Raw genomic sequence first — 25586 nt, forward strand, 5'->3', positions numbered from 1 at the left:
TAGCGAAAGCGATAACTAAAATCTGATTTTAATGAGATTGCTTTTCAGCTGAAACATTTTTGCGATGGAGCTTGGTCCATAATTTGGGGGTGTTTATGGGGGAAGCCATCAGATTTGAACACATTTGTGGTCACTAAAATTTGTGGATCCACGGAAGAGTCTCACCCCTGAATAATACTACCTGGGCAGACACCATGTGAGAAATCAAAACTGTGCCTTCAGCATGACAAACAAACCCCTTAACCACAAGGCTAGCCTACTTGCAGTTATCTGATCCGCACCCATAGAGGTTATCACGCGAGTGTGTAAATATCCTGCATTAGGAATAAACAGCTCGAGCATTGGCGAGCTAAATACATCATGTTTATTCCTAATACAGGATATTTACCATCTCCAAACACACAAGCGTGATAACCTCTTTATCATATAATGTCATTCTTTAATTCTGTGCTTTAAAATCGTTTTCCCTCTCTCACAAACATTACCAAAACATTGCGAGTTTTCCTGGAATGCGCGCATTAATATTTATTACGTCACAGGGTAAGTGATGTGTCAGTCGGACAGTGACAGTAGCCAATATAGTTCCAACTGAAGCAACACATACGCAAAACAACAGTTGTTTTTAATTGCCTTTCGTGGCAAACCATTGGTCTGTCCGCTAGAGTAACTGCCCTTGGTCAAAGGGAAGCTACTCTAACCCTAGTCCTGTCATAACGTCAAGAAGTGTAGTCATATGTACACACAGCGACAAAACGAAACAAGGTAACAATTCAAACATATTTCGGCCAAATCCAACTATTTTAATTTGTGGAGAAGGTTTCAAGCTGCAGAGGTCTATAAGCACAGATATGGCTACTGATCCCGCTTGGCTAGGCCTCGTGCCCTCGCAAAATTGTTTCAAAATTTATATCTCCAAAGTTGCCAAAACTTATACAAATGCCTTAGCTACGTCACAGTTAAACACTGATTTTCAGTATATTAGACTGTTCTTTTGATAATGATAGCAATTATCCCTGTAGTTTATCCAGATTCCCGATGGTTAATTCTGACTCGATCGCCGAATGACGAGGGCGACGCCATGTTTGTTTATAAACAGTGAAAGTAGTCCTACTTGACCTTTGATATTTGCATCTCTATCCGCATATGACCCCAACGGATATCGTTTTTATGCAATATATTTTTCTGAGGTAATATGTTTGTACTTTTTCAACAAAAGCCTTTAAGTGTGTGACCAAGCTTCATATTGATCACCAAAGTTGATCTAGACCAGTGACATTCAAGTGGTATTGTTTATGTAAATATCTCCAATAAATCTATTATTTTTGCTTTATGATGGCAGCACTTCAAAGATTAGTAATTTTAGATCTTTGAAGATACCTGGTGATGACGTTTGTTTGTAATTTGTAAAGCTTCTGAAAAATAAGCTTGCTATAGATTGCAGAAATTTCTATATAGTTATGGGGATATGTCTTATTAATTTGAAGAATCTTACTTGTAACTTTTCGCTGCAATTCAGGATGGATTAGTGACATTTCCTTGTGGACTACCACTTAAACATTACATAGATGGCAACTTTTTGTGCACTCTTGAAAAATATTTATTCTAGCCCTGATATTTCTTAAATAACTATGCAAAAACCCATCTCCATTTTCAGATACTTATGCAATATATTTCTTCTGAGGTAATATGTTTTTGTATTTTTTCAACAAAAGCCTTTAAGTGTGTGATCAAGCTTTATAGTGATCACCAAAGTTGATCTAGACCAGTGACATTCAAGTGGTATTGTTTATGTAAATATCTCCAATAAATCTATTATTTTTGCTTTATGATGGCAGCACTTCAAAGATTAGTAATTTTAGATCTTTGAAGATACCTGATGATGATATTTGTTTGTAATTTGTAAAGCTTATGAAAAACAAGCTTGCTATAGATTTCAGAAATTTCTATATAGTTATGGGGACATGTCTTACTAATTTGAAGAATCTTACTTGTAACTTTTCAGGATCTATTTTCGGGTATTTAATATGCTTTGTTCATAGACTTATGAAAAGGCTCTGAAAACATACTTCTGAGAGAGGCAAGCATCTCCATTTAAACTGAAAAGGAGCCCCAGTGAGATGGGACAGAGTTGTCTTTTCCTTGGCACATCAGACCAAAACAGAGTTGCCTTCTCTAAAGCACCCAGGTCACGACAGAGTTGTCTTCTCCTTTGCACATCAGACCAAAACAGAGTTGTCTTCTCTTAAGCAGCCAGGTCACATCAGAGTTGTCTTCCCCTGGCAACCATTGTGGCTTCTCATCATTAACACTTGAAATTCTTTGGGTGGGTGGGTGAGTGAGTGGAAGTTGTTTAATGCCAGCATATTCCACCTATACCGGATCATATCATATTCTGGATGGATTGGATCGATAACATGACCAATGATCCACCCATACAGGAACCGTGACACACAATCAACAGGGTCACCCATGGAGACCAGCTGTAGTCTGATACTGCTACAACAACTAGAGACCTGTTCTTCCCGGCAATCCCCATGGGGACATGGAGACAGGGAGGGGTTTGATATTACTTCAAAACAACCTTCATCAATAGGCAACAATTCACATCCTTATAACATGAGTAGGCAGAAAGGGCAGTTTCAGTCTTTCTTGAGAAGCATATCAACTCTCATGTCCTATGGGGAGATGAGACAAGGAAATATGAGGTCACAGGCTTTGAGAAAGTTTGTAAGGGAAACGTAAGAGTTTCAGAAGCTTAGTACTTCTTTGCTGAGCAGCCCCTCCAGGTTTGAGGCACAAATCAGCTCTTTCATCAAATAATGACTCATCTGGGACTGATGAGTACACAAAACTTCTGTGCAATAATCATAGCCTCAAATTTCACAGCCAAAGCGGATGTAGAAATAATACGTTCCATCTTTCTAAATAGCCGAAGTTCTGAGCTCTATTTAAGGATGCAGCATGTATCATATCATAAGTTTAAATCTTGTCGTAAAAACAGCTTCTGTACCTCCTGTAAATCACATTTACAAACTCGCATCTGAACTGAGATAAACATGTCAGTATATATACTACTCAAGAGATGTTAAGGATCACCTGATTCTTTCATATTACCCAACTTTATCTGGCATGGCATGACAGATTAACTATAGTAACATGGACGAATCAGGTGGTCCTTAACTGCAGGGCAGATTAACTTTGGTAATGTGAAAGAATCGGGTTGTAAATTGTTGCTAACAGTGCACTCAGCAATATTCCCTCTGTATCACAACCACCTGTATGTAATCACGGTCGGACCAGGCAAACCAGTGACTGGAAAGATGAGTGAGTGAGTGAGTTGGGTTTAACGCTGCTATTAACAGTATTCCAGTTATATCGCAGCATGTCAGCTTAATGTGGGAGGAAAGCCTGAAGTAATGCAGGTCTGAGACGTTTACCACTTCGCTGGAAACATAATCTGGGCAAACCAGGATTTGAACCCACGATCATGGGTTTCTGGCATGCCCAAGGGATGCAACTCTGCACAGCGAATCGCCTTAGATGACTGGGCCACCTGTGCACCCGTGAAAACACAAGCAACAATCAGACGACAAAGACGAGCCAAGACAGTATGTCGGACCGACTGAACCGTTTTTTGGTCTGGCTCCTTGCATCCTCACAAATCAGACCAGGAAGAATCCTGCAGGATGTTCCCAGTTGTATCTGAGATGCCACACACAAAGACAAGACAAGTACCCATCATATAGCTGCTTGATGGGATTGAAGTGATGCAGATCTCAGATGTTTACCACTTTGGTGAAACCCACGAGAATGGGAATTTTGGCGACAAATCTCGAAACATAATCGGAGCGAACTGGGATTCAAACCCACGATTACAGGCTTCTGGCGTACCCAAGGGATGCAACTCTTGTGGCGCCTTAGATGACTAGGCCAATGATCCACCCTTGTGTCATTCAAAATGAAGCCATGGTGGTGACAGTGGAGCAAGCAGGAGCCATTATTTGTGGATAGTATCCACCAAAATGAACATAGACAAATGAATTTTCATAACTAAAGGAAGTGCCTTAAATACACATACTTTTTGTAGTAAAAAATAGAACTTACCCTAGTATTATTTCTTTCCGCTTTAAGTTCCGCTATTTCCTCCTCTCTCTCTAGTAAGTGTTCCCTTGCTTGATTTAGTTCCTTGTTTACTGTTGCTAATTCCTGTAAACAAAAGATGCAACATGAGTAAACAACCAGGCAACATATTCCAAAACAACATTGTGTCATTAAAAGGGAGTGGACTAGTACAAGTAATTCAAAACACACTTTGTTTGTCTGCCATCAAAAGATGTGACACAAAAAATCGAAGCAGTCATTAAAACCACAATTTCACTGAAGATCTATTCTTCCCCTGAGGAAATGGGGTACTGGGGTCTATTGTGCCCTCAAAGGATCATAGGTTACTGGGGTCTACTGTGCCCTGAAGGGATCATAGGGTACAGGGGTTTACTGTGCCCTGAAGGGATCATAGGGTACAGGGGTCTACTCTGCCCTGAAGGGATCATAGGGTACAGGGGTCTACTGTGCCCTGAAGGGATCATGGGGTACAGGGGTCTACTCTGCCCTGAAGGGATCATAGGGTACAGGGGTCTACTCTGCCCTGAAGGGATCATGGGGTACAGGGGTCTACTCTGCCCTGAAGGGATCATAGGGTACAGGGGTCTACTCTGCCCTGAAGGGATCATAGGGTACAGGAGTCTACTCTGCCCTGAAGGGATCATAAGGTACAGGGGTCTACTCTGCGCTGAAGGGACCATGGGGTACAGGGGTCTACTCTGCCCTGAAGGGATCATGGGGTACAGGGGTCTACTCTGCCCAAAAAGGAATTATGAGGTACTGGGGTCTATTCTGTCCTATAGCATGGGGTACTGGAGACCTATTCTACCCTGGAATCCAACAGAGGCCAGCATTGGGTACTGGAGTCCTACTCTACCCTGGAATCCCCACAGTGCCATGCATTAGGTGCTGGAGTCCTATTCTACCCTGGAATCCTCTCAGAGCCATGCATTGGGTACTGGAGTCCTATTCTACCCTGGAATCCCCCTGGGGTCACAAACAATCATGCATGACACAAGTGGGAGAAATGCGTGCTTATCCATCAGCTGATCCTGCCTTGCTTTAGTGAGCCTTCCACTCCATCACCCAACACCCAGTCTGTGAGCAGGAAGTAGTGACAACAGGCCTCAAACCATTGGAAATCAATACAAACGTGAAATATTGGATCATCATATTACAGCCCATAAAAATCATCTGGAGCATACCATATATCAAAATGTGAGAATCAGTGAGAACAGTAGGGAGGTGAGCCCTGGAATAGGACCTGCGCACTAGGCCTTTTTGGACATTTGATCAAATTATAAGACATTTTCAGGGCAGTGAAATTTAAGGTCTTTTCAGCTCCAAACTGCCAGATTCAAGGGCTTTTCACGACTCTTTGAACCATGTCTCAGACTTTGTCCCAATCAACAGTGGACTTTTCAAAACAGTGAACACCTATAGAATCATTACCCTTGAATGACAATACATCTCGTATCATGCCCACCATCACTATTGTAACGCGTTTACAAAAAGATAACAGTGTTCGGCTTTTACACTTTGAAATATGACACAGTTCAATGGCAGCTTGTTTTTTATCAGGAATCATTGCTCAGTAATCTACAAGTCCGGGCAGGACGGCATTTTTTCTGAGATTTTCTTGTGATCTGTCATATTACGAACCTCCTCCCACTTTCTCCCAGGCATACTGACGTTCTTCCTCGTGGAGGAATAGAGGACAAAACTGTTCAAAGAATTTATGATAATGTGTTCGACATCGACAAACAGCTAATGGCCATTCCGTTCTATGATGCCCCCACTTCTTTCAGGGTCTTACAATAACAGTCATTTCAAGTTAACAATGGCTTAGAATTTCTATTTTTCCATTGCTTATTTCCTCTAGTTTGGCTATATTTAAACAGATAATTGCCTAAGGCTGGTGCCATGACCATTCTGTGAGACAGAAAGGTTAAAATGGCAGGTATACACTCCGATAAATTGCTTGGTTGGGTTATTGATAACGTATGTTTGGCAATGCTTGATTTATCGGACATGAGCTCATAGGGCATATTTCCTATCACATGAACAAGCAGTCACATGATCTGCCAGGACTAATGCATCACGCTCAGGCCTCAGTACTGGGTGACCTTACATGGCAGTCAACTAGTCCGCCTATCAAATTGAACTAATTAGTGTATGGCAATATACTCTTATCGTGCTATGATTTTTGTGACTTTCTTTGAAGTATTTCAGCCGATGTGACAGATGTGTGGTTTTAATACATTTTCATGTAGTTGATCTACTTTAGCATTTGTTTAATGAAATTAAAATCAAATCATAACAATGCGTTATGTTAGCCCTTCTGGTTAGTTGAGAAGAACAAAAAGTTTCTTTATCAAGTGACAATTACGTCACCACTTCATTCATCTAATGCCAATGTATCGGCCTATCTGGTGAGGTTCACAGAGCTAAGATTTCAATTTCTAGAAGCATTGAGGAAAACTTATTTCCTGTGAAAATGGTGGTATCACAGTTCAGCTAACTGCCAACGTATATTTCAATGATATCTGTCCAGTAACCAGTTAAAGTTAAAGAGAAATTCCAGATATTGCGAAAAATTGACACGAACATGTTCAATACCAGCAATGGTATTCCCCAAACCCATATAATATTTCACTAGCCTCAAGCACACAGGCTACAGTAGAGTCAAGTGTTGAGCCCTGGGCAACAGGAATAATCTTGACCTGGGTGCCGTTGTACAAAACAACCTTATCGCTTCGGTCGTCCTAAGTCTATGTTAAGGTATGGGAGTCACCTTAGCGCTAAGATCGCTTTGTACAACAGCACCCTGAACAACGCAGCAGCCTGCAACTTTAGCTACTAGTCTGAAGCATGATACGAGTAAACTTTGGTTTGATCTGGTATGCTCAACTAAGAAAAGTCAATAAACTTATAAGTTTTCTCCTGAAAATGATACCAAGAGACAATTTCCGATAAATCGCCTGAGTCCCAAACTGCTTCACGGTATACAGAAGCATGTAAAATGTAAAATTAACTATAAGACTTGGACCAATTTCCCTATCTCACCTGGGTCCAACCACTCTTTTGGGTCCACCCACTTTGGGGTCCACCCACTCTTTTGGGTCCACCCACTTTGGGGTCCACCCACTTTAGGGTCCACCCACTCTTTTGGGTCCACCCACTTTGGGGTCAACCCACTTTAGGGTCCACCCACTCTTTTGGGTCCATCCAAGAACTTCAAGAACAGCAAACCAACAGTTGCGATACAACTCCTGTGTCCTCTACTAATTTGAAGAATCAAGATGTCTAAATATTTGATGAAGTCAAGACGTTTTCAATTTCTGTGTCTGGTTTAGGGTATGGGTCTCCCTAATGCCCAAGAACAACTGACACTGCTACAGTGTCCCACACCGGTTACAAAATCAACATGGCTATATATTGTGAACTCTAAGACTTCTTTATCCTAACATCTTATGGGCATACCTATGTTCAAAATCAATACACTACACTTTGCAATAAAACTTCATATCATAATTTGTGATAATTTCATCTTGGACATGATATAGATCTACTCTATGTTCACAAACACCAGGATAACAGTGACAACACACCCGTGTTCACACAACAAAATAGAATCCAGGTACAACTTGTGATAATTTCTACATGTCGTCAAGGACAGCTTATAGATTTCCCCCTACAGTTCTCACCTATGTTCAAGAATGCTTGCCGTAAAGGTGACTATGCTTGTCGTAAGAGGCGACTATGCATGTCGGAAGAGGCGACTATGCTTGTCGTAAGAGGCGACTATGCATGTCGTAAGAGGCGACTATGCATGTCGGAAGAGGCGACTATGCTTGTCGTAAGAGGCGACTATGCATGTCGTAAGAGGCGACTATGCATGTCGTAAGAGGCGACTATGCATATCATCGATCCCAATTGCATGGATCGATCACTATATATATAATCACTGGATTGTCTGATCCAGACTCAATTATTTACAGACCACTGTCATGTGGCTGGAATATTGCTGAGTGCAGCGTTAACAAACCAACCAACCAACCAACCATGTTCAAGAACAGTTCAACAGTGATGATACACCTTTGCATTACAGAATCCAGATGCAGCTTGTGCTAATTTCGACATCTTGTCTTCTCATGCTTTGAGATGAGTAACATCCACAAGGACGTGACATACCCTTGTGGACTACAACTTTAACCCTTAGGTAGATGGCAACTCTATAGTAGACATTGGCGCAGTCTAGATAAATTCAAACTAACTCTGCTTGTTTTACCCATGTTCAACCAACACCAGTCCAACGGTTATACAACATGTCCGTGTTGCACAGCATTAGGGAATCCCAATGCCTGTATACATTGTGATGGGGAGCAAGAGCCTGCCCTCCCCTCAGCCACAACCCAGAACCTCAGTAATATCACTAATCACCATTACCTAGTCGTCCCACGGGACGATGCATTCTATCAGCATAGAGATGTCCATCTTCTGCCTTGTCTCTACCAATGCCCAAATGTCACTTATCCTCAATTAGGATCAATTTAGCCGACTCCAGCCAACAGAGAACAACCTAACGTCTATCACCCAACCGAAGCCCCTTTGATGGTTTGGTGCGATTGTTTCTCATTAAACACAATGCATTGACTCTACCAATATCCACAGCATAATTGTTGGAAACAGACCAGGAAACACTGATGAGCTCCTTCACTGTGTCAATGTTTGCATTGCCCATCAGGGTTGTCCCAACAAAACACACAGAGAATTCCTGGACCCTTAGCCCTGCATCAGTGGCACTGCCAGCGGTTGTAACAGGATCAGGGTGCAAAGGATGCTTTAAGTTTCAGATTTGCCAATCATCAGTGGAATATTGCTTTGACACTGTTTGTGGACTTGAACTCTGTGATCTTTGTGGACATGAATATGGCTATATCGGTCAGATTTGGAGGTGTAGATGAACAAGATGGGGTTTCAATCATTGCCTTTGCTTTTGGTGGTGCTTGTTGCACGAGCACTGGTTCAACGTTAGATGTATTGTATCAGACAACCTGTGTCATGTGACCTATCAGAAAACTTGTGTCATGACCTATTGGACACCTGTGTCATGTGACCTATCAGAAAACTTGTGTCATGACCTATTGGACACCTGTGTCATGACCTATCGGACACCTGTGTCATGTGGCCTATCAGACACCTGTGTCATGTGACCTTTTAGACATCCTGTATATCTGATCTATCAGAAACCCCATATCATCATCACCTTATTAGACAGGAGACTCCCTATGAAATATTGCCTGTAATGAATCAGCGGTTTTTGGTTTTAAACAGCTTTTAGCAATATTCCAGCAATACCACAGCTAGTGAACACCAAAAATAGGCTTCACACTTTGTTCCCATGTGGGGAATTAAACCCAGGCTTTTGGCATAAAGGACAAATGCTTTAACAACTAGGCTTCACTTCACCATCTCTCTTAATTGTCTGTACCATTTGATATTAGATTGACTGCATCATTTGACCTATTAAATTGCCAGTAGAATGACCTATTAGATAGCCAGTATCATGCGATCTAACAGACCTTCATCTTTTGACCAATCAGAAAGCCTGTATGTCACTTATCAGGCAGTCTGTATAGTTTGACCTATCAGAGACTGTATCATTTAACCTTATCAAATCTATTTATTATTTATATCCTCCTCGTTATGGCACCAAAAACAGTAGCCTTGCGTTAATTGTCAGTCATCTATTTGTACAAGCACATTTGTATACTTTGTTCCTCAGACTATGCTGGTGTCTAGGTGATATACAAAAAACATCAGGTGAGGCGATATGAGGTAGAATGGAGTTTAATGTCATTAAAGTTTATAGCACGTATATAGCAACGTACATGGACATGGGTGTGTGTGACTGCTTGTACCAGTATTGACTTATGTCGCTTTTGTAGTGCAAGCCCACTGAGATACCATGCCGCAGCATAACATGAACACCCCACACAGACATGTATACGGGCCAGTCCTTGTCTTATCCCATTAATGTTGAGCGCCAGGCAGGGAAACAACAAGAACCAAGTCCTTTGTTACGATGAGAACAATTAACCTTTCACTCTCTGGGCAGATGCTGAAAGTTTCTACATGACAGTCGGGGAGGTAGGAACAAATTTGACCTGTTTCTACTGAAGTGTTACCAGTCACAACAGGTAGCTATTCAGGAAATTCGGGGTATGTTGACACGCTATCAAACAAGTCACCGAGCCCCATGACCTGATTCATTAAGATATGGCCAACACAGGTGCTCGGTACCTTTTCTAACCTGGAATTCCCATGGGGCTAAATGGTTGGTTCCCTCGATATAAAAGGCAACACCTGCTCTACATTCTCAACAGCACCTGGTGTGCATAACTGTGTAAAAGTTAACAACTAGTTATTGTTGAGTAAACTCATATCAATACAAGTCCCCGAAGAGGGATAAAATTGTCAGTTTCAACAGCCTGTGTAATGATTTTTAATAAAGTGAAGTGAAATGGGGTGTAACATTAGGGCTGAGATGATACGATCTGATATGCATCACGAGGCCTTGCTCACAATCCGATACGTATCGCGATACTTGCATGTGCACTTATCTGTGGTGCGTAAGCCATCTTTTTCATGGACAGGATTGCCAAATACCTGGCACACTAATGATTAACAGTTGGCAGTGTCAGGTATGGCGCAATGGATGAAAATATTTACGTTTTCACTACTCATTTTCACTAGTAATTAGTGTTTGGTGTAACACTTATTCAAGACAACATTCAAAGTAAGGAACAATACTTTTTACTTGGTGTGAGCCACCAATGCCTCGGTTTATCGTCCAACCACTATATACATTATTGCACTTATAACGGACATGCCTCGGTGTATCGTCCAACCACTATATACATTATTGCACTTATAACGGACATGCCTCGGTGTATCGTCCAACCACTATATACATTATTGCACTTATAACGGACATGCCTCGGTGTATCGTCCAACCACTATATACATTATTGCACTTATAATGGACATGCCTCGGTGTATCGTCCAACCACTATATACATTATTGCACTTATAATGGACATGCTTGTAGGTGTATGCATGCGTCTGCTTGTTCAGACTAATGCCACTTTTAAGGTGCAAGCCCACTGAGATACCATGCTGCAGTGAATGCCCAACTCTGACACAGTGTACTGACTCAGAGCCGACCAGTCTTTGATTTATCCCTGTAATCCTGTGTGCCAGGCTAGGTAACAACAAGTACCATCTCATAATGTCTTTCGGTATGATGCAGCCTGAGGATCGAACCACAGACCACCACTCTCTGGGCTCCATAAGTCATTTGAAATGATGATGATCGGGCTGGTGAGTGAGTGAGTGAGTGAGTGAGTGAGTGAGTGAGTGAGTGAGTGAGTGAGCAAGTTTCGGTTGGTGGGCTAGTGTTTGGATGAGTAAGTAAGAGAGCAGGTGCATTTGTGAAAACGCGAGATGTTGTATTCTGCAATCAGAAATGTTTCATTTTTATCACAGCAACCGATACTCATTTTGGGGTCTAACAGTAAAACAATGGTAGACAGAAAGGACAAACGATAGCACAAATTCAGCCTGGTCACACAACCTGAATGTCATCATGACTGACTCAAGGTGAAGTGTGCTGACTTCTTCCACCTTGGAATCACCACAAGGGTCCTATGCTTGAAGAGTCAATTTGTCACAAGAGTCAAACAATATGCCCCATTGTAACAGAAATAAAAAGATAGAGTGCGACATCCGAAAAAAGTCAGCTTACTTCATGTTTCCTAAAGGTCAGTCTGGAGATTTAAACTCGAGCATGTAATTCCTTATCATGCTACTCAGACAAATATCAAGTAAAGAATGGAAAATATTCCCTTTGATTTAATATTGGTAAGCCTTTATTAATCCTTGGGTGTGTGTTCCTGACTATTTACAGAGAAAATTAAATCAACTTTGTGGAAGAGACAATAATGAGCTTTGATATTAGAAAATCAATGCCTGGACCGGACCGTCCACAGTATACTTCATTTAAAGTATCACTAACATTCAGTCTTAGCCCTATTATTAAAAAATAAAATGATTGAATTGCTTAGTGACACATGTTCATCTTGACCCAGCAATGTCACTAAACAGAAATAGATTGTCTATGTAGGTATTTGTTGCATCAGCAAAAATAATGCCATGTCAGCAATTTTCAAACTGCTCTTCACAATATCAATGTAGAATCAATGATTGATTGTAAAAATGTTCATATTAGATGTAGGAGAGATTCACAAGTTTTTATTACATATAAGGGTTATATATAATTAATATTAGGGGGTATATTGATTTATTTGTGCAATGGGGCTCAGCTCATGACGGTGGTATGTAAATAATCAAGTCTAGACCAGACAGTCTAGTGATTGATATTGCGGACAACGATCACGTAATGAACCAAGTCCTCAGCTTCACTTTCTGACCAATATGGTTGCCTCCTACGTGCAGCATAGGTTGCTGGCGACCATTCTTACCCCGACTTGCTTCAGTTTAGACATGGATACTCCACTCAGCCAGAGTGTACTCAACCTGAGCCGACCAGTCCTTGTTTAAGCCCCTTAATGCCCAGTGCCAGGCAGGTAAACAACAAGTACCATCTTTTAATGTCTTTTGGTACGACCCACCAACCTTCCTCTCTAGGGGCAGACACTCTATCCGCTATAACTTGGAAGTGGTCCTTTAAGCAACAAGTGTTACAACTCCCATAATACATGGTAAATATAATAAGCTGTGTAAGTACTGCTAGTATCAGTACTTGACGGGTGGCACAGTCGTCTGAGGTGCTGCGATTCGCTGTGCAGAGTTGAGTCCCTGTGCAGAAACCTATGATTGTGGGTTCGAATCCCGGTTCGCCCCGATTATGTTTCTAGGTTTTTGTCAGCACCATACCCGTGCTCGTGGGTTTCACTGAAGTAGTTAACGTCTGAGACCTGCATCACTTCAGGCTATCCTCCCACATTAAGCTGACACGCCGCGATTTAACTGGAATAGGGTTAAAAGTCGCGTTAAACCCAACTCACTCACTTACTTGTCAAGAGGTATTATGATACATACTGTGACACTTCATACTGCAATACATTAATACAACAATCTATTGTTACACTCCTTCCACATAATAAATGTTTCTGCTACAACTTTTGACTACTACCGTATTCGACGTAATAAGCGCCCCGCTCTAATAAGCGCCCACGGCACTATTTGCTAATATATTAGCTGGTGAACAATCCCAATTAGCACCCCTTCCGATTGATAAATATACACAAGACTTATTTATTTGTGTATAATACGCACTCGTGGGTTATATGCACCCTTAATTATGGGCAATGATTTTCGGGAAAATATATCTGTCATGTATGATACGCACATACTTTTCTTTTCTATTATTTCAGGCTGTCAGCAAATACTACGAAATTTACAATTTTTCAACTCTGTTTTTGTCTCACCAAAATTATATTCTAATAAGAGCTCCCTATTTCTAATTTTGAGAGCGCCCTGGGCGCTTGTTACGTCGAATACGGTAATTAGTGTTTAGTGTAACAGTTATTAAAGCAAACATTTAAGGTAAGAATCGATACTTTTTACTTAATGTGTGACTGTGATTGATCCACCAATGCATTGGTGTATCGTCCCACTACTACCCAATCGCTAACCAACTATAACAAAAAGTTGAGTACATCCGAATATTTCCTACAGTCGATTTTTAAACGCAAATGATTCCTATCACTACTTCAAACCTTGGAACCCTGAGAACCTTTGTACTTTCCATCCGTCTCTGCACGACTAATGATCTGAATCGCTGCGTCACAGTAAATTCTATTTACCTCACACATTCAACAGCATCAGCCATGTGTTGATCTATGTGAGGTGTGATGGCAATCTAAGATTAACTCCAAGATAGATGTGAGAGTATGTGAGCAATGGTGGGAACTGTCCAACACAATGGGGGATGTTTATCCATATCTCGATCAATATTGTTAGAACACGTCAACTTCTGAATAATTGCTGAGGATACCTACAGAAGTGTACCCATGGGGACACGGCATCAATGATGCATGCAGGAGTAACAGGATTACAAGGTGCTCTGTTATGGGAGTAGGAACGGAATAACGAAGCCATGGAATAACTGAGGGGTGTGGGATGTGCAAAAATGTAAGGGCGTGCAGTAACAAGGGTGCATGGAGTTATGGAAGGGCATGGAATAATGGGTGTGGAGTAATGAAGGGGCATGGAATAATGGGTGTGGAGTAATGGAAGGGCATGGAATAATGGGTGTGGAGTAACGGAGGGGCATAGAATAATGGGTGTGGAGTAATGATGGCATGGAATAATGGGTGTGGAGTAATGGAAAGGCATGGAATAACGGATGTGGAGTAACGGAGGGGCATGGAATAATGGGTGTGGAGTAATGATGGCATGGAATAATGGGTGTGGAGTAACGGAAGGGCATGGAATAACGGGTGTGGAGTAACAGAGGGACCTGGAACAACAGAAGTGTGTTTAGGAACAGAAGGACCTGGAACAACAGAAGTGTGTTTAGTAACGGAGGGTCCTGGAACAACAGAAGTGTGTGTAGTAACGGGAGGACCCGGATGAAGTGACTGCAGTACTTGGATCACATCATGTAGGAAGAAAAAGTAAATGTAGATTTACACCACAGTCAGCAACATCCCAGCCTTAAAACACTGCCTTGTGTATAAAAATGACCTGGTTGCAGATTGTAACGGGTTCCTGTTAATATAGTTATATAGCGGATAGTGTCATAAACCATGTGATAAACCAATCCAATATACTTGGTATCACAATCCAAAATATAAGCAAATGAGGTGATTACAGTTAATAAGATACTTACATCAATGTGGTCTTCTTACTCGATAAAAAATATCTCAACAAGTTTACATTTCAGATGTCAATGCTTCTGTAAACAAACATGGCCGAAAATATCATTCACTACATCATACAATATTCACTCAGGCATAGCGTTATTTAACACACAGTTTCTAAAGTTAATCAAAATACCTTACTACTTTGGAATATTTTAAAAACGAAATCATATCATAAAGAAATTAATATCCTTATGTGTGTCTCTGTATCTTAATTATTTGGGAATGTTTGCCAATGGCAAGCATCAAACAATTTTTTATTCCTAAATGATAATGATGATATGGAAACACACCAATAATCTCTGCTCTACAGCATCTTCCTTTCAAGCTCTGCTATTTTCTGCACTGTTTCTGTTTAAACAGAGCAATGTTTTCAGGCGGATACTACTGGTACTACAACAGAACATGACCAATTCTCTAAGTAGCACTTCTTGTACATTTCCTCAGGGACATGATTTCAGGCAATGTAACAAAACAAAGACATCCATGTAAAAAAACACAGATTTAAAAAAAGACCAGTCTTTAAGTGATGAGACAATGTCGTGGCTGACATTGTGTGGTAATAAAGTATACAATGTTCACTCAGACATTCAACCCCAAACGAGGAGCATTCACATGGAGTCTTTATACATCTGACAATAGTGTTTAAAATTAAACCTTGAAGTCTAGGGGTCCCTAACATTAATACCGTATTCGACGTAATAAGCACACCGCTCTAATAAGCGCCCATGGTGATATTTGCTAGTATATTGGCTAGTGAACAATTCCAATTAGCACCCCTTCCGATTGATCAATGTACACAATACCTATTTATTCGTGTATAATATGCACTCGTGTGTAATATGCACCCTTAATTATGGGCAATTAAATTCTGGAAAAATATATCTTGAGTATATAAACATTTCAGGCTGTCAGCATAAACCACGAAATTTATCATTCAACTCATGGTTTTTCACCAAAATAATATTCTAATAAGAGCCTACCTATTTCTAATTTTGAGCGCCCTGGGTGCTTATTACGCCAAATACAGTAGTTAAAAATGTAACCCGCTTAATTTTGAACACTGCATCAATCTATCAGGGATTTACTTTGGATTCCAAACCAAGTGCTCTGTAATTGTTCAAAATTGGAATTTTTTCATTAAGTCCTTATTTTCTCAAATTCTGAGATATTTTGACACTGAATTTTAACACTGCATACAAATCAATAACGTTAAATTAAACATTTAAGCTTCTTCACTATATTGGTCCTGAAATACCAATGTTTAGTCATAAACATAACAGCATGAATTGGGAAACGTTTAATTATAATTTGTGAATTTATACAGACATTTGCTGCAGAATTTGGGCCACACTGGTATCTGGTCAGGGTCTACATACATCTCTGCCTATTGTCTTTTAAACAGATGCCAATTCATATTTCAAATAAGAAGCCAAAGATCTAATTCTAATCAGCTCCAAGCGCACTGTTTATTCCAGTATAGAGGCAAGTATGTTCTATCAAATCAGTCCATGTCCTACTTTTGACAGTATATGAAAGAAAAATAGAATTTGAGAGAGAAAGCGGGTAGTCATTCTCGGTTTCCACTAGTCCAAGGTCTAGCCTACTAGTGGCTACACACAACTTTCAACAGGTGTCATAGATTTACAATCTAAAAATTTAGCCACTGGTCTAGCGCCAAGGTCAAGTAAAATTTCTAACGGTCTGGTTAGGACAGCTAATCATAATCCATACTTTAACACTAAAATTCTGCAGATGTTACACAAGACAAATTCAGACCAGTAGGCACAAAAATGTTTGGCACAGATTGGATTTAACTCTAAAACAAGGTAAGTGAGCAAGATTTTCTGATAACTGATATTAGGGAATGAGTTAGGGAGTTTGGTTTAAAGCTTCTTTGTATGATGGTTGTTTCATGACGCACTCGGCAATATTCCAGCTATATAATCGAGTCTGGACCAGACAATCCAGTGACTGACATCATGAGCATAATGCTTGTTTGAACAGTGTATCACCACAAAGTGGGAGGAACGTGCAGAGTGGGGCCAGTGATTGACATTCACCCCTATGGCGAAACCCTCGCCCATAGATAATCCCGACAACCAACGATCAAGCATAGGGCAAATACAGGAATCAAATCAACGAACAGCAGATCTGGACGTGATTGCTGCTCCTGTTATCAATCACTGTTTTTCCTGGCCCTGGCAAGATAATTTACAGACCGACGCGAAACAGCAGAAACTTCGGCACAAAACAACATTCACTCATTCTCGTTGTCCATACAGTAATAGTTTCCTTGTATTTTGACTGTGATATGTCCATTCTGTTGACCAGGGTTGTCTGTGAGATTGACATAGCACCACTCCCCATCACAATCTGGCTCTGATCTTTATAATGATGTGGTATTTGTTGGTATCCTGAATTATGGCAAAACCTTGCCAATTCTGGATCTGCAATATCATAAATATTTCATAACGCCTGTTACAGAATGCAATGCTCTTTGGAGATTGGCTGTTTTTTGCCAATCTGTTATTACAGCCTTTGCCATCAATTAACAAACAACAGTAGACCAAGTTCCAAACTCATTTGCCACAAGACGTAGAATATGCTGATTAAAACTTCAGCATTCTAAGCCAAAACACCCTGTCAAATACCCACACTCTCTGGCCTGAAAGAACGAACCTTGGCAAATTTGCCTTGTCCATAAAAGCCTTATTTCAAATTTTGCATCATTTTGGCAAACAAGTTGATTTAAATGTACCTACTATCTGCTCTTCACACAAAATAAAGCCTTTCAATTTTATTTTATTGCATGATATTAAATCTGAAAGTCTCTCTGTGAACGACAGGGCTTAAATCGACCACTTAAATTGTTTGATTTCTAGATGGAAGACAACCCCAATATGGTGCCCCTGCTAGGGATTGGATTGACAAACATAATAATTATGGTATTCCTACAGTTTCCAACTGCCAGGGTTATAGATTGTGGTGATTCCTAAGTGAGCTACTTAATATCAGTATGAGATTAGAGGATTGTCCCCACTGACGAGTTCTTGCAGAAATGGCAGCTCATAATGACATCCGTTATTAGAGACCCATGCATGGCAACATGCTGGTTTACTGCATGTGTTTTCAAACAACACCAGGCTTCAAAATTCATTTTATTTTCATTAGTCCGCAAGAATCATGTGCTTTTGAGTTGCAATCTACTTAATGGTAAAAGTGGTTGTTCACAAGGAAACACAACATCCTTCCTGAAATGTTAATTTCAAATACGTACTGCATTTATTAACACATAGCGAGGTGAGGTGAGATGAAATGGGGTTTTAACATAGCGTCCAAGATTATTGCATTTATATAGCGACATGCATGCACATGGTTGGGTGTGGCTTCTTGTACTAGTCCTGACTAATGCCAATTTTAGAGTGCTAGCCATGCTAGTGATACCATGCCACAGTTTAACATAAATACCCTACTCAGACACATTATACTAACACCGAGCCAACCAGTAAAATATTTGAGTTAGTGAGTATGGTTTTATGTCGCTTTTAGTTATATATCAGAAATATCACTGCGGGGGACACCAGAAATGGGCCCCACACATTGTACCCATGTGGGGAATCCAACCCGGGCATTCAGCATTCACCACTTGGCTACCCCACTGCCCCTACAATAATATTTCAAGTTATTCCCAATTTCAACCCAAACTAATTAGTGAAATTAGTGAAATAAATAATAACTAAACATTTATCTCTGAAAAAAACCCAACAACAATATTCAACAACACAAACATGAATTGCAAATACAAGAACATGGTAAATAACATTGCTATTTCAATTCCTCACTGTAGTACAAAAACAACCAGTCCAGAAATTGGGCATGAAGTAAAGGGGTCCTTGCCATAACTCAAGTTATAAGGGGTCCCTCGGTTCAAATACGGTAAAAGACCTGAACTACCTCCCATAACTTCGATACGTTAACCCTCAGCACCTCCCTTAATTTCGAACACTTCAAGATGAAGGCTTTGGATAGTGAATAAACAACTCAGAACGCAGAGATCCCTAATTGTAAAATATAAGTCATTTAAGGAAGACTTACAAAACCTACATTTTCAATATTCAGACGGAAAGCAGCTACATCTTGAATCATGTTCACATGCACAAGCATTGAAACAGCCAGTTACTCAAATCATCTTCATAAAACCTAACACCTTCGACAAAAATGTCAACCCAACACAAGGAATATACTGAATTCAGTCTATTTCGATCTCCCGGTAAGTAAATAACGCTAAGTGTGCTAGGTACCAGCATGGCATGACAGGCTAGGTGGGAAGATACACGACAAAATGTCAAGGAGCTCACCTTTAAACTTTTCAACTATCACGACCAAGTATGTTCAGTGCATCTCACAACTAAACTCACTGCACTGAAATTCTTGGTTTTCCTGTGCAGCATACATTGTATGGCGACCTACTCAAACTAACTTGTCACCAAAAATGTGTAAACTATAAAACAACCAGTTTAGTCCCATGCACTGTAGCTCACCTTAATATAGTCAACACTTTAAAAATGGCAAACATTTTTAGAAAAAGGTGACTTTCAGTCAGGTGAGCTAAAACATGTACAGCCTTCGGCATTCGTTCATTCCTCTGAAGCAGCATAACCCATTGAAATAGTGGGCGAGTGGGAATCTCTTATTATGACAGTATTATGTGGGCACATGATTGGGAAGCGATGCATCTATCATGCATAATAAACAGTATTAAACACCTACAGAAATATCCTCCTACTCGGAGGACGCTTTAGGCAAACTACTGGGAGTAAGGTGAGGTGAAATGGGGTTTAACACTGCATCAAGATAATTGCACTTAGTAAGCGATGTGCATGCATGTCTGTGTGGTTTGTGTGTGACTGCTTGTACTAGTCCGGACAAGTGCCATTTTTATAGTGCTAGCCCACTGAGATACCATGCCGCATGACATGAATGCCCCACTTTCGACACAGTATACTGACTCCGAGCCGACCAGTCCTTTTGTTAGCCCCTTAATGCCGAGCGCCAGGCAGGGTAACAACAAGCACCATCTTTTAACATCTTTTGGTATGGCGCGGCCGGGGATTGAACCCCGACCCTCTGCTGTATCCACTGGCCCACAGAGGCGGTCCACTACTGTAAGTGATACAAGCAGAAATATCTTCACACTGGAAGATGCATTGGGCACAGAGTGATATGTTTACTCAATGTCGAACATGAGGAGGTCACTCACAGCTAAGTCTTCCCATCGCATTCTACTTTTCAGTGATCTGTGTTAGCTTCATTTTTCAGACATTTCAACATCATCAATCAGACACATCGTGCCAGGACTAAATATCTGTACATCTAATATTTGTATTGGATGATTTTATGTTTTGACAACAGCTCTATCAACGTGACTAGAACTTCTTTCATCATGTTCAGAGCATCAGTTACTATCTAAAACTGAGACTGAAAGCCCTTGTCACAACCCTAATGTTAAAAGTGAAAGTCCTTGGATTCAAATACTGTAGCAACACATGTCTACCACCGCCCTTGATTGATTGATTGATTGATTGATTGATTGATTGTGAGTGAGTTTGGTTCAATGCTGCTTTGAACAGTATTCCAGTTATATCACAGTGTGTCAGCTTGATGTGGGAGGAAAGCCTGAAGTGATGCATGTCTTGAACGTTTACCACTTTGGTGAAACACACAACATCATGAGCATTGATCTACCCAATTGGGATACGATGACATGCATCAATCAAGTCTTCGAGTCTGACCACCCAATCCCATTAGTCGCCTCTTAAGACAAGCAAGGGTTGCTGAAGACCAATTCTAAACCGGATCTTCATGGATACTATTTGCAGCAGATTTTAGTTTTAATATAAAGACTTTTACAAACATACCTGACACAACTGAATTAAATTTACTCGACCCAGCCTTTGGATTAGTGACCATAGTCAAATACTATGAGAACTAAAGGATACAGGAAAATGTTCACATATTCAACACCTTTCTGATCAATCACTTTTAATCACATTCACACTCATTTATAAATCCTCTAAACTGATTTCTTTTGAAGACAAATTTAGTTAATTCCTTCCACCATAAACAACACTGCCTCAGGTTTCAGAAAAAAACAACACAGCCATCAGTGAACAAATTTGGAGACAGATGAGAGAGTCTTCATCTCGCTACTTACTTGAATAAACTTCTTCAAATGCCTGGAGTCCTCCCTCTTCAAGTACCCTACCACATAATCCAAACCTCGCAGTCGTACATCCAAATGCACATTAAATCCGTTGGCCATTGATGATTCTTACTGGCTGAGAATAAATATCACTAAAACTCTCCTCCGCAAAAGAAGATCTGAATCCTCGTATTCCCAAGCATCCTGTTATAATCCCTGCCTGCACAACCATCTACAACAGTGGTAATCCCTCCAGGAGGATACAGCCCTATATACACCTGACAAACCACCACGGATAAAAACACAGACTTGCATGGCTTGCTAATTGCCTACACAGAGTTCCTCTCACACAAAACAAAATTGTCAAATTTCAAAAAGAAAAACTACATTCAAACCCTTAAATCAAAACAAAAAATACCATTCATACACTCAGCAAACTCCATCTGTTTGTTTATCTAGTGAAACAATTCCACACAAAGTTGAAACACCTATCTTGAAGTCCAAGATATGATGCGGATGAAGATGGATGCTCGTTTCACTTCCTTCACTGAAATCACTTCCATTGGAATATGACAGTTTAAAGACAAAAGCAACACGACAATAATCCGTCAACAGATGACGAGCAATGTTGACTATATATTGACGAGCAGTATCTTCCAGCTAGGCTGTATCACTGTACCTATATCACATGTGTCTACTAGCACTCAACACAAGACTAATCAATACGCAAGGTTTTATTATGTGCACCCATCATGAAAATTTAACAGCCAACATCCATGGTACCTCAAGTGGGCTGTGCCATTTAATGTCTCCACGGCAACCGTACACAGCCTTGTCCAATGAGGCAGCGGCGAGCGGTTGTAGTGACGTATTTGTGGGGTCTACCATTAGCACTGCAGTGTAGCTGGAGAGCTGTGTCAGCTGTTAAAGGTTTCGCTGACTTCTAACAACAATATTGTCCACGCTGGCTCTCAACAGTCTGCCCGAAGCCACGTTTCCAAAAAATAAAACGTTGATCAAAGACTTTGTGAAACAGTTGGTGCGCTGAATAATATCAATATCATTGATTGGTGAAATACGCAAGTGAGAAATAGCTATTCTTTGGCTCAGTTGTATCGCTGCTAAATTAGAGTGAAGCTAAACAACTGCAGTGAATAAAACGCTCGGACTCTTTCAGGTTAGTGAGAATGGGGCATCATTTAACATGCTGGAATGTGGCATCAGTCAGTCATTGGCTCACCTTCATTCCTGGCAGGAAGGACCTGCAGTTTAAAAAGTCATCTAAACAACATTTACTGCTGCTAACTTAACTGCAGAAGTTCATTCAAAAGTTTGGAGGGGGCATAAAAATCACTCCCTTCACCATAATGATTTCAAAGGGACAGATCTCAGCCAATCATTTAATCATGATGCTGGCAAATTTTACTGTTAACTTTATTTTGTGAAGGACAATGGTCCGACAGATAGGAATAAGATATGGATGCTGCAGTTCTGGAAGGATTGTTTCATGACTCCACCTTTTTCATCAAGTACCATAATGCCGATATGTTGTTGTAAGTGAACAGCATTTTCAGCCATTTCACTGACTAAATACTTGCCCTGGACTTGAGACTACAGCCTGAGCTTGGCTCTTAGCATCACTTTCAGCTGAACTTAGTATTATAGGGAATATTAGAAAGAGCTTACAACACCAAACATAATTTTATTAGAATCAAGCCTTGGACTAGTGGCTTAAGTCACAGGTTGAGCTAGGATGTCATGTCAATCATGTCAGCTTGGATGTCATGTAAATAATGTCAGCTTGGATGTCATGTCAATCATGTCAGCTTGCATGTCATGTCAATAATGGCAGCTAGGATATAATGTCATTCATGTCAGCTTGGATGTCAAGTCAATCATGTCAGCTTGGATGTCATGTCAATAATGGCAGCTAGGATATAATGTCATTAATGTCAGCTTGGATGTCACGTCAATCATATCAGCTTGGATGTCATGTCAATCATGTCAGCTTGGATGTCATGTCAATCACGTCAGCTTGGATGTCATGTCAATCACGTCAGCTTGGATGTCATGTCAATAATGTCAGCTTGGATGTCATGTCAATAATGTCAGCTGGGATGTCATGTCAATCATGTCAGCTTGGATGTCATGTCATTCATATCAGCTTGGATGTCATGTCATTCATGTCAGCTTGGATGTCATTCATATCAGCTTGGATGTCATGTCATTCATGTCAGCTTGAATGTCATGTCAATCATGTCAGCTTGGATGTCATGTCATTCATATCAGCTTAGATGTCATGTCATTCATGTCAGCTTGAATGTCAAGTCAATCATATCAGCTTGGATGTCATGTCATTCATGTCAGCTTGGATACCATGTCAATCATGTCAGCTTGGATGTCAAGTCAATCATATCAGCTTGGATATTATGTCAATCATGTCAGCTTGAATGTCATGTCAATCATGTCAGCTTGGATGTCATGTCAATCATGTCAGCTTGGATGTCATGTCAATCATGTCAGCTTGGATGAGATGTCAATTGTGACGGCTTGGATGTCATGTCATTCATGTCAGCTTGGGTATCATGTCAATTGTGTCACCTTGGATGTCATTCATGTCAGCTTGGGTGTCATGTCATTCATGTCAGCTTGGGTGTCATGTCATTCATGTCAGCTTGGATGGCATGTCAATCATGTCAGCTTGGATGTCATGTCAATCATGTCAGCTTGGATGTCATGTCAATCATGTCAGCTTGGATGTCATGTCAATCATGTCAGCTTGGATGAGATGTCAATTGTGACGGCTTGGATGTCATGTCATTCATGTCAGTTTGGGTATCATGTCAATTGTGTCACCTTGGATGTCATTCATGTCAGCTTGGGTGTCATGTCATTCATGTCAGCTTGGATGTCATGTCATCCGTGTTGGCTTGGGCTGCAGCTGCACAGTTTCGTATGGTGATACATAATTGATGATTCCGTAAACTGGCATGCTAATGCTGTTTGCTGTACAATGTACTGGTATTATGAGACATGGATCACCTATTGGTATTATCATACATAATGCATCAAGATATTCCATGTCAGCAAGAGAATAAATTATTCCAAAAACACACACACTTCAGAATAGTAGCATTGGTATCTTATTCCTATCAGGCAGACCAGATCTGTCTTAAAGAATATAAAAGCAAAATTCCCAGCATCACGATTACATGACTGGCTGAGTGATTTTATTAATGCCTTTGTCAAACTAAATGAACTTCTGCAGTTTAGTTAGCAGCAGTTTGGACATCTCTAGGAATGATTGACCAGACATTCCCAGATGTCATGATTGACCTAACATTCCCACTGACATGATTGACCTAACATTCCCACTGACATGATTGACCGAACATTCCCACTGACATGAATGACCGAACATTCCCTCTGACATGATTGACCTAGCATTCCCACTGACATGAATGACCGAACATTCCCTCTGACATGATTGACCTAACATTCCCACTGACATGAATGACCTAACATTCCCACTGACATGAATGACCGAACATTCCCACTGACATGATTGACCGAACATTCCCACTGACATGAATGACCGAACATTCCCACTGACATGATTGACCGAACATTCCCACTGACATGATTGACCGAACATTCCCACTGACATGACTTACCGAACATTCCCAGATGACATGATTGACCTAACATTCCCACTGACATGAATGACCGAACATTCCCACTGACATGATTGACCGAACATTCCCACTGACATGATTGACCCAACATTCCCAGATGACATGATTGACCTAACATTCCCACTGACATGAATGACGGAACATTCCCTGCGGAACAAGGTTCAGACTTCCAAGTCTAAACAGAACAAACCAGAACATGTGTATCGCTCAGTGAAACTGAAACAAACCAGTTGGAATGACCTTTGGATGAATGTCCAGTGACAAGTAATGATACCTTGACCAGCATGAACTTCTGATCGCTGCCAACATACACCCCAGGACTACATTCCTGACACCAGTGGCCATAATACAACAAAATAGCCAATAAATCATTAGAAAATTGGCTAGTCTGAATCAACACCTCTCCTGCCTTTATCCATCATCATTCCTCCAGTCAACGCCACACACTCGAAAATCTGGAGACACAGGGAAACCTTCTGCGTCTGGAAACTAAGGTCAAGGTTGAAGATGCAACCTGTGTTTAAGAATATGGATGGACCTGTCACAAATTTATTTTGAAAATTTTTAGTTTGTATTTTGGGGGAATTATTTTCAAAGGTTATTCAATGCTAAATAAACTAAAATATACACAGA

General features: G+C 40.6%; 1 protein-coding gene across 9 annotated transcripts in view; it reads right to left on the reverse strand.

The window, feature by feature from the left end:
* Positions 1 to 25586, reverse strand: part of LOC124115056 (liprin-alpha-1-like) — a 145690-nt gene that overhangs the window by 83626 nt on the left and 36478 nt on the right. For 8 of the 9 annotated variants that reach the window (XM_046475873.2, XM_046475882.2, XM_046475878.2 and 5 more), the window contains exon 2: positions 4105 to 4206. In XM_046475873.2, coding sequence (XP_046331829.1) covers positions 4105 to 4206 — 102 coding nt within the window. Of the gene's footprint in view, positions 1 to 4104; positions 4207 to 21270; positions 21927 to 25586 lie in introns of those variants that run through there. The other variant, XM_046475876.2, reaches the window with a different exon arrangement.

The sequence above is a fragment of the Haliotis rufescens genome, unplaced genomic scaffold (genome assembly GCF_023055435.1).
Source record: "Haliotis rufescens isolate VD_foot unplaced genomic scaffold, xgHalRufe1.0.p SCAF_6, whole genome shotgun sequence".
Taxonomy (NCBI): Eukaryota; Metazoa; Mollusca; class Gastropoda; order Lepetellida; family Haliotidae; genus Haliotis; species Haliotis rufescens.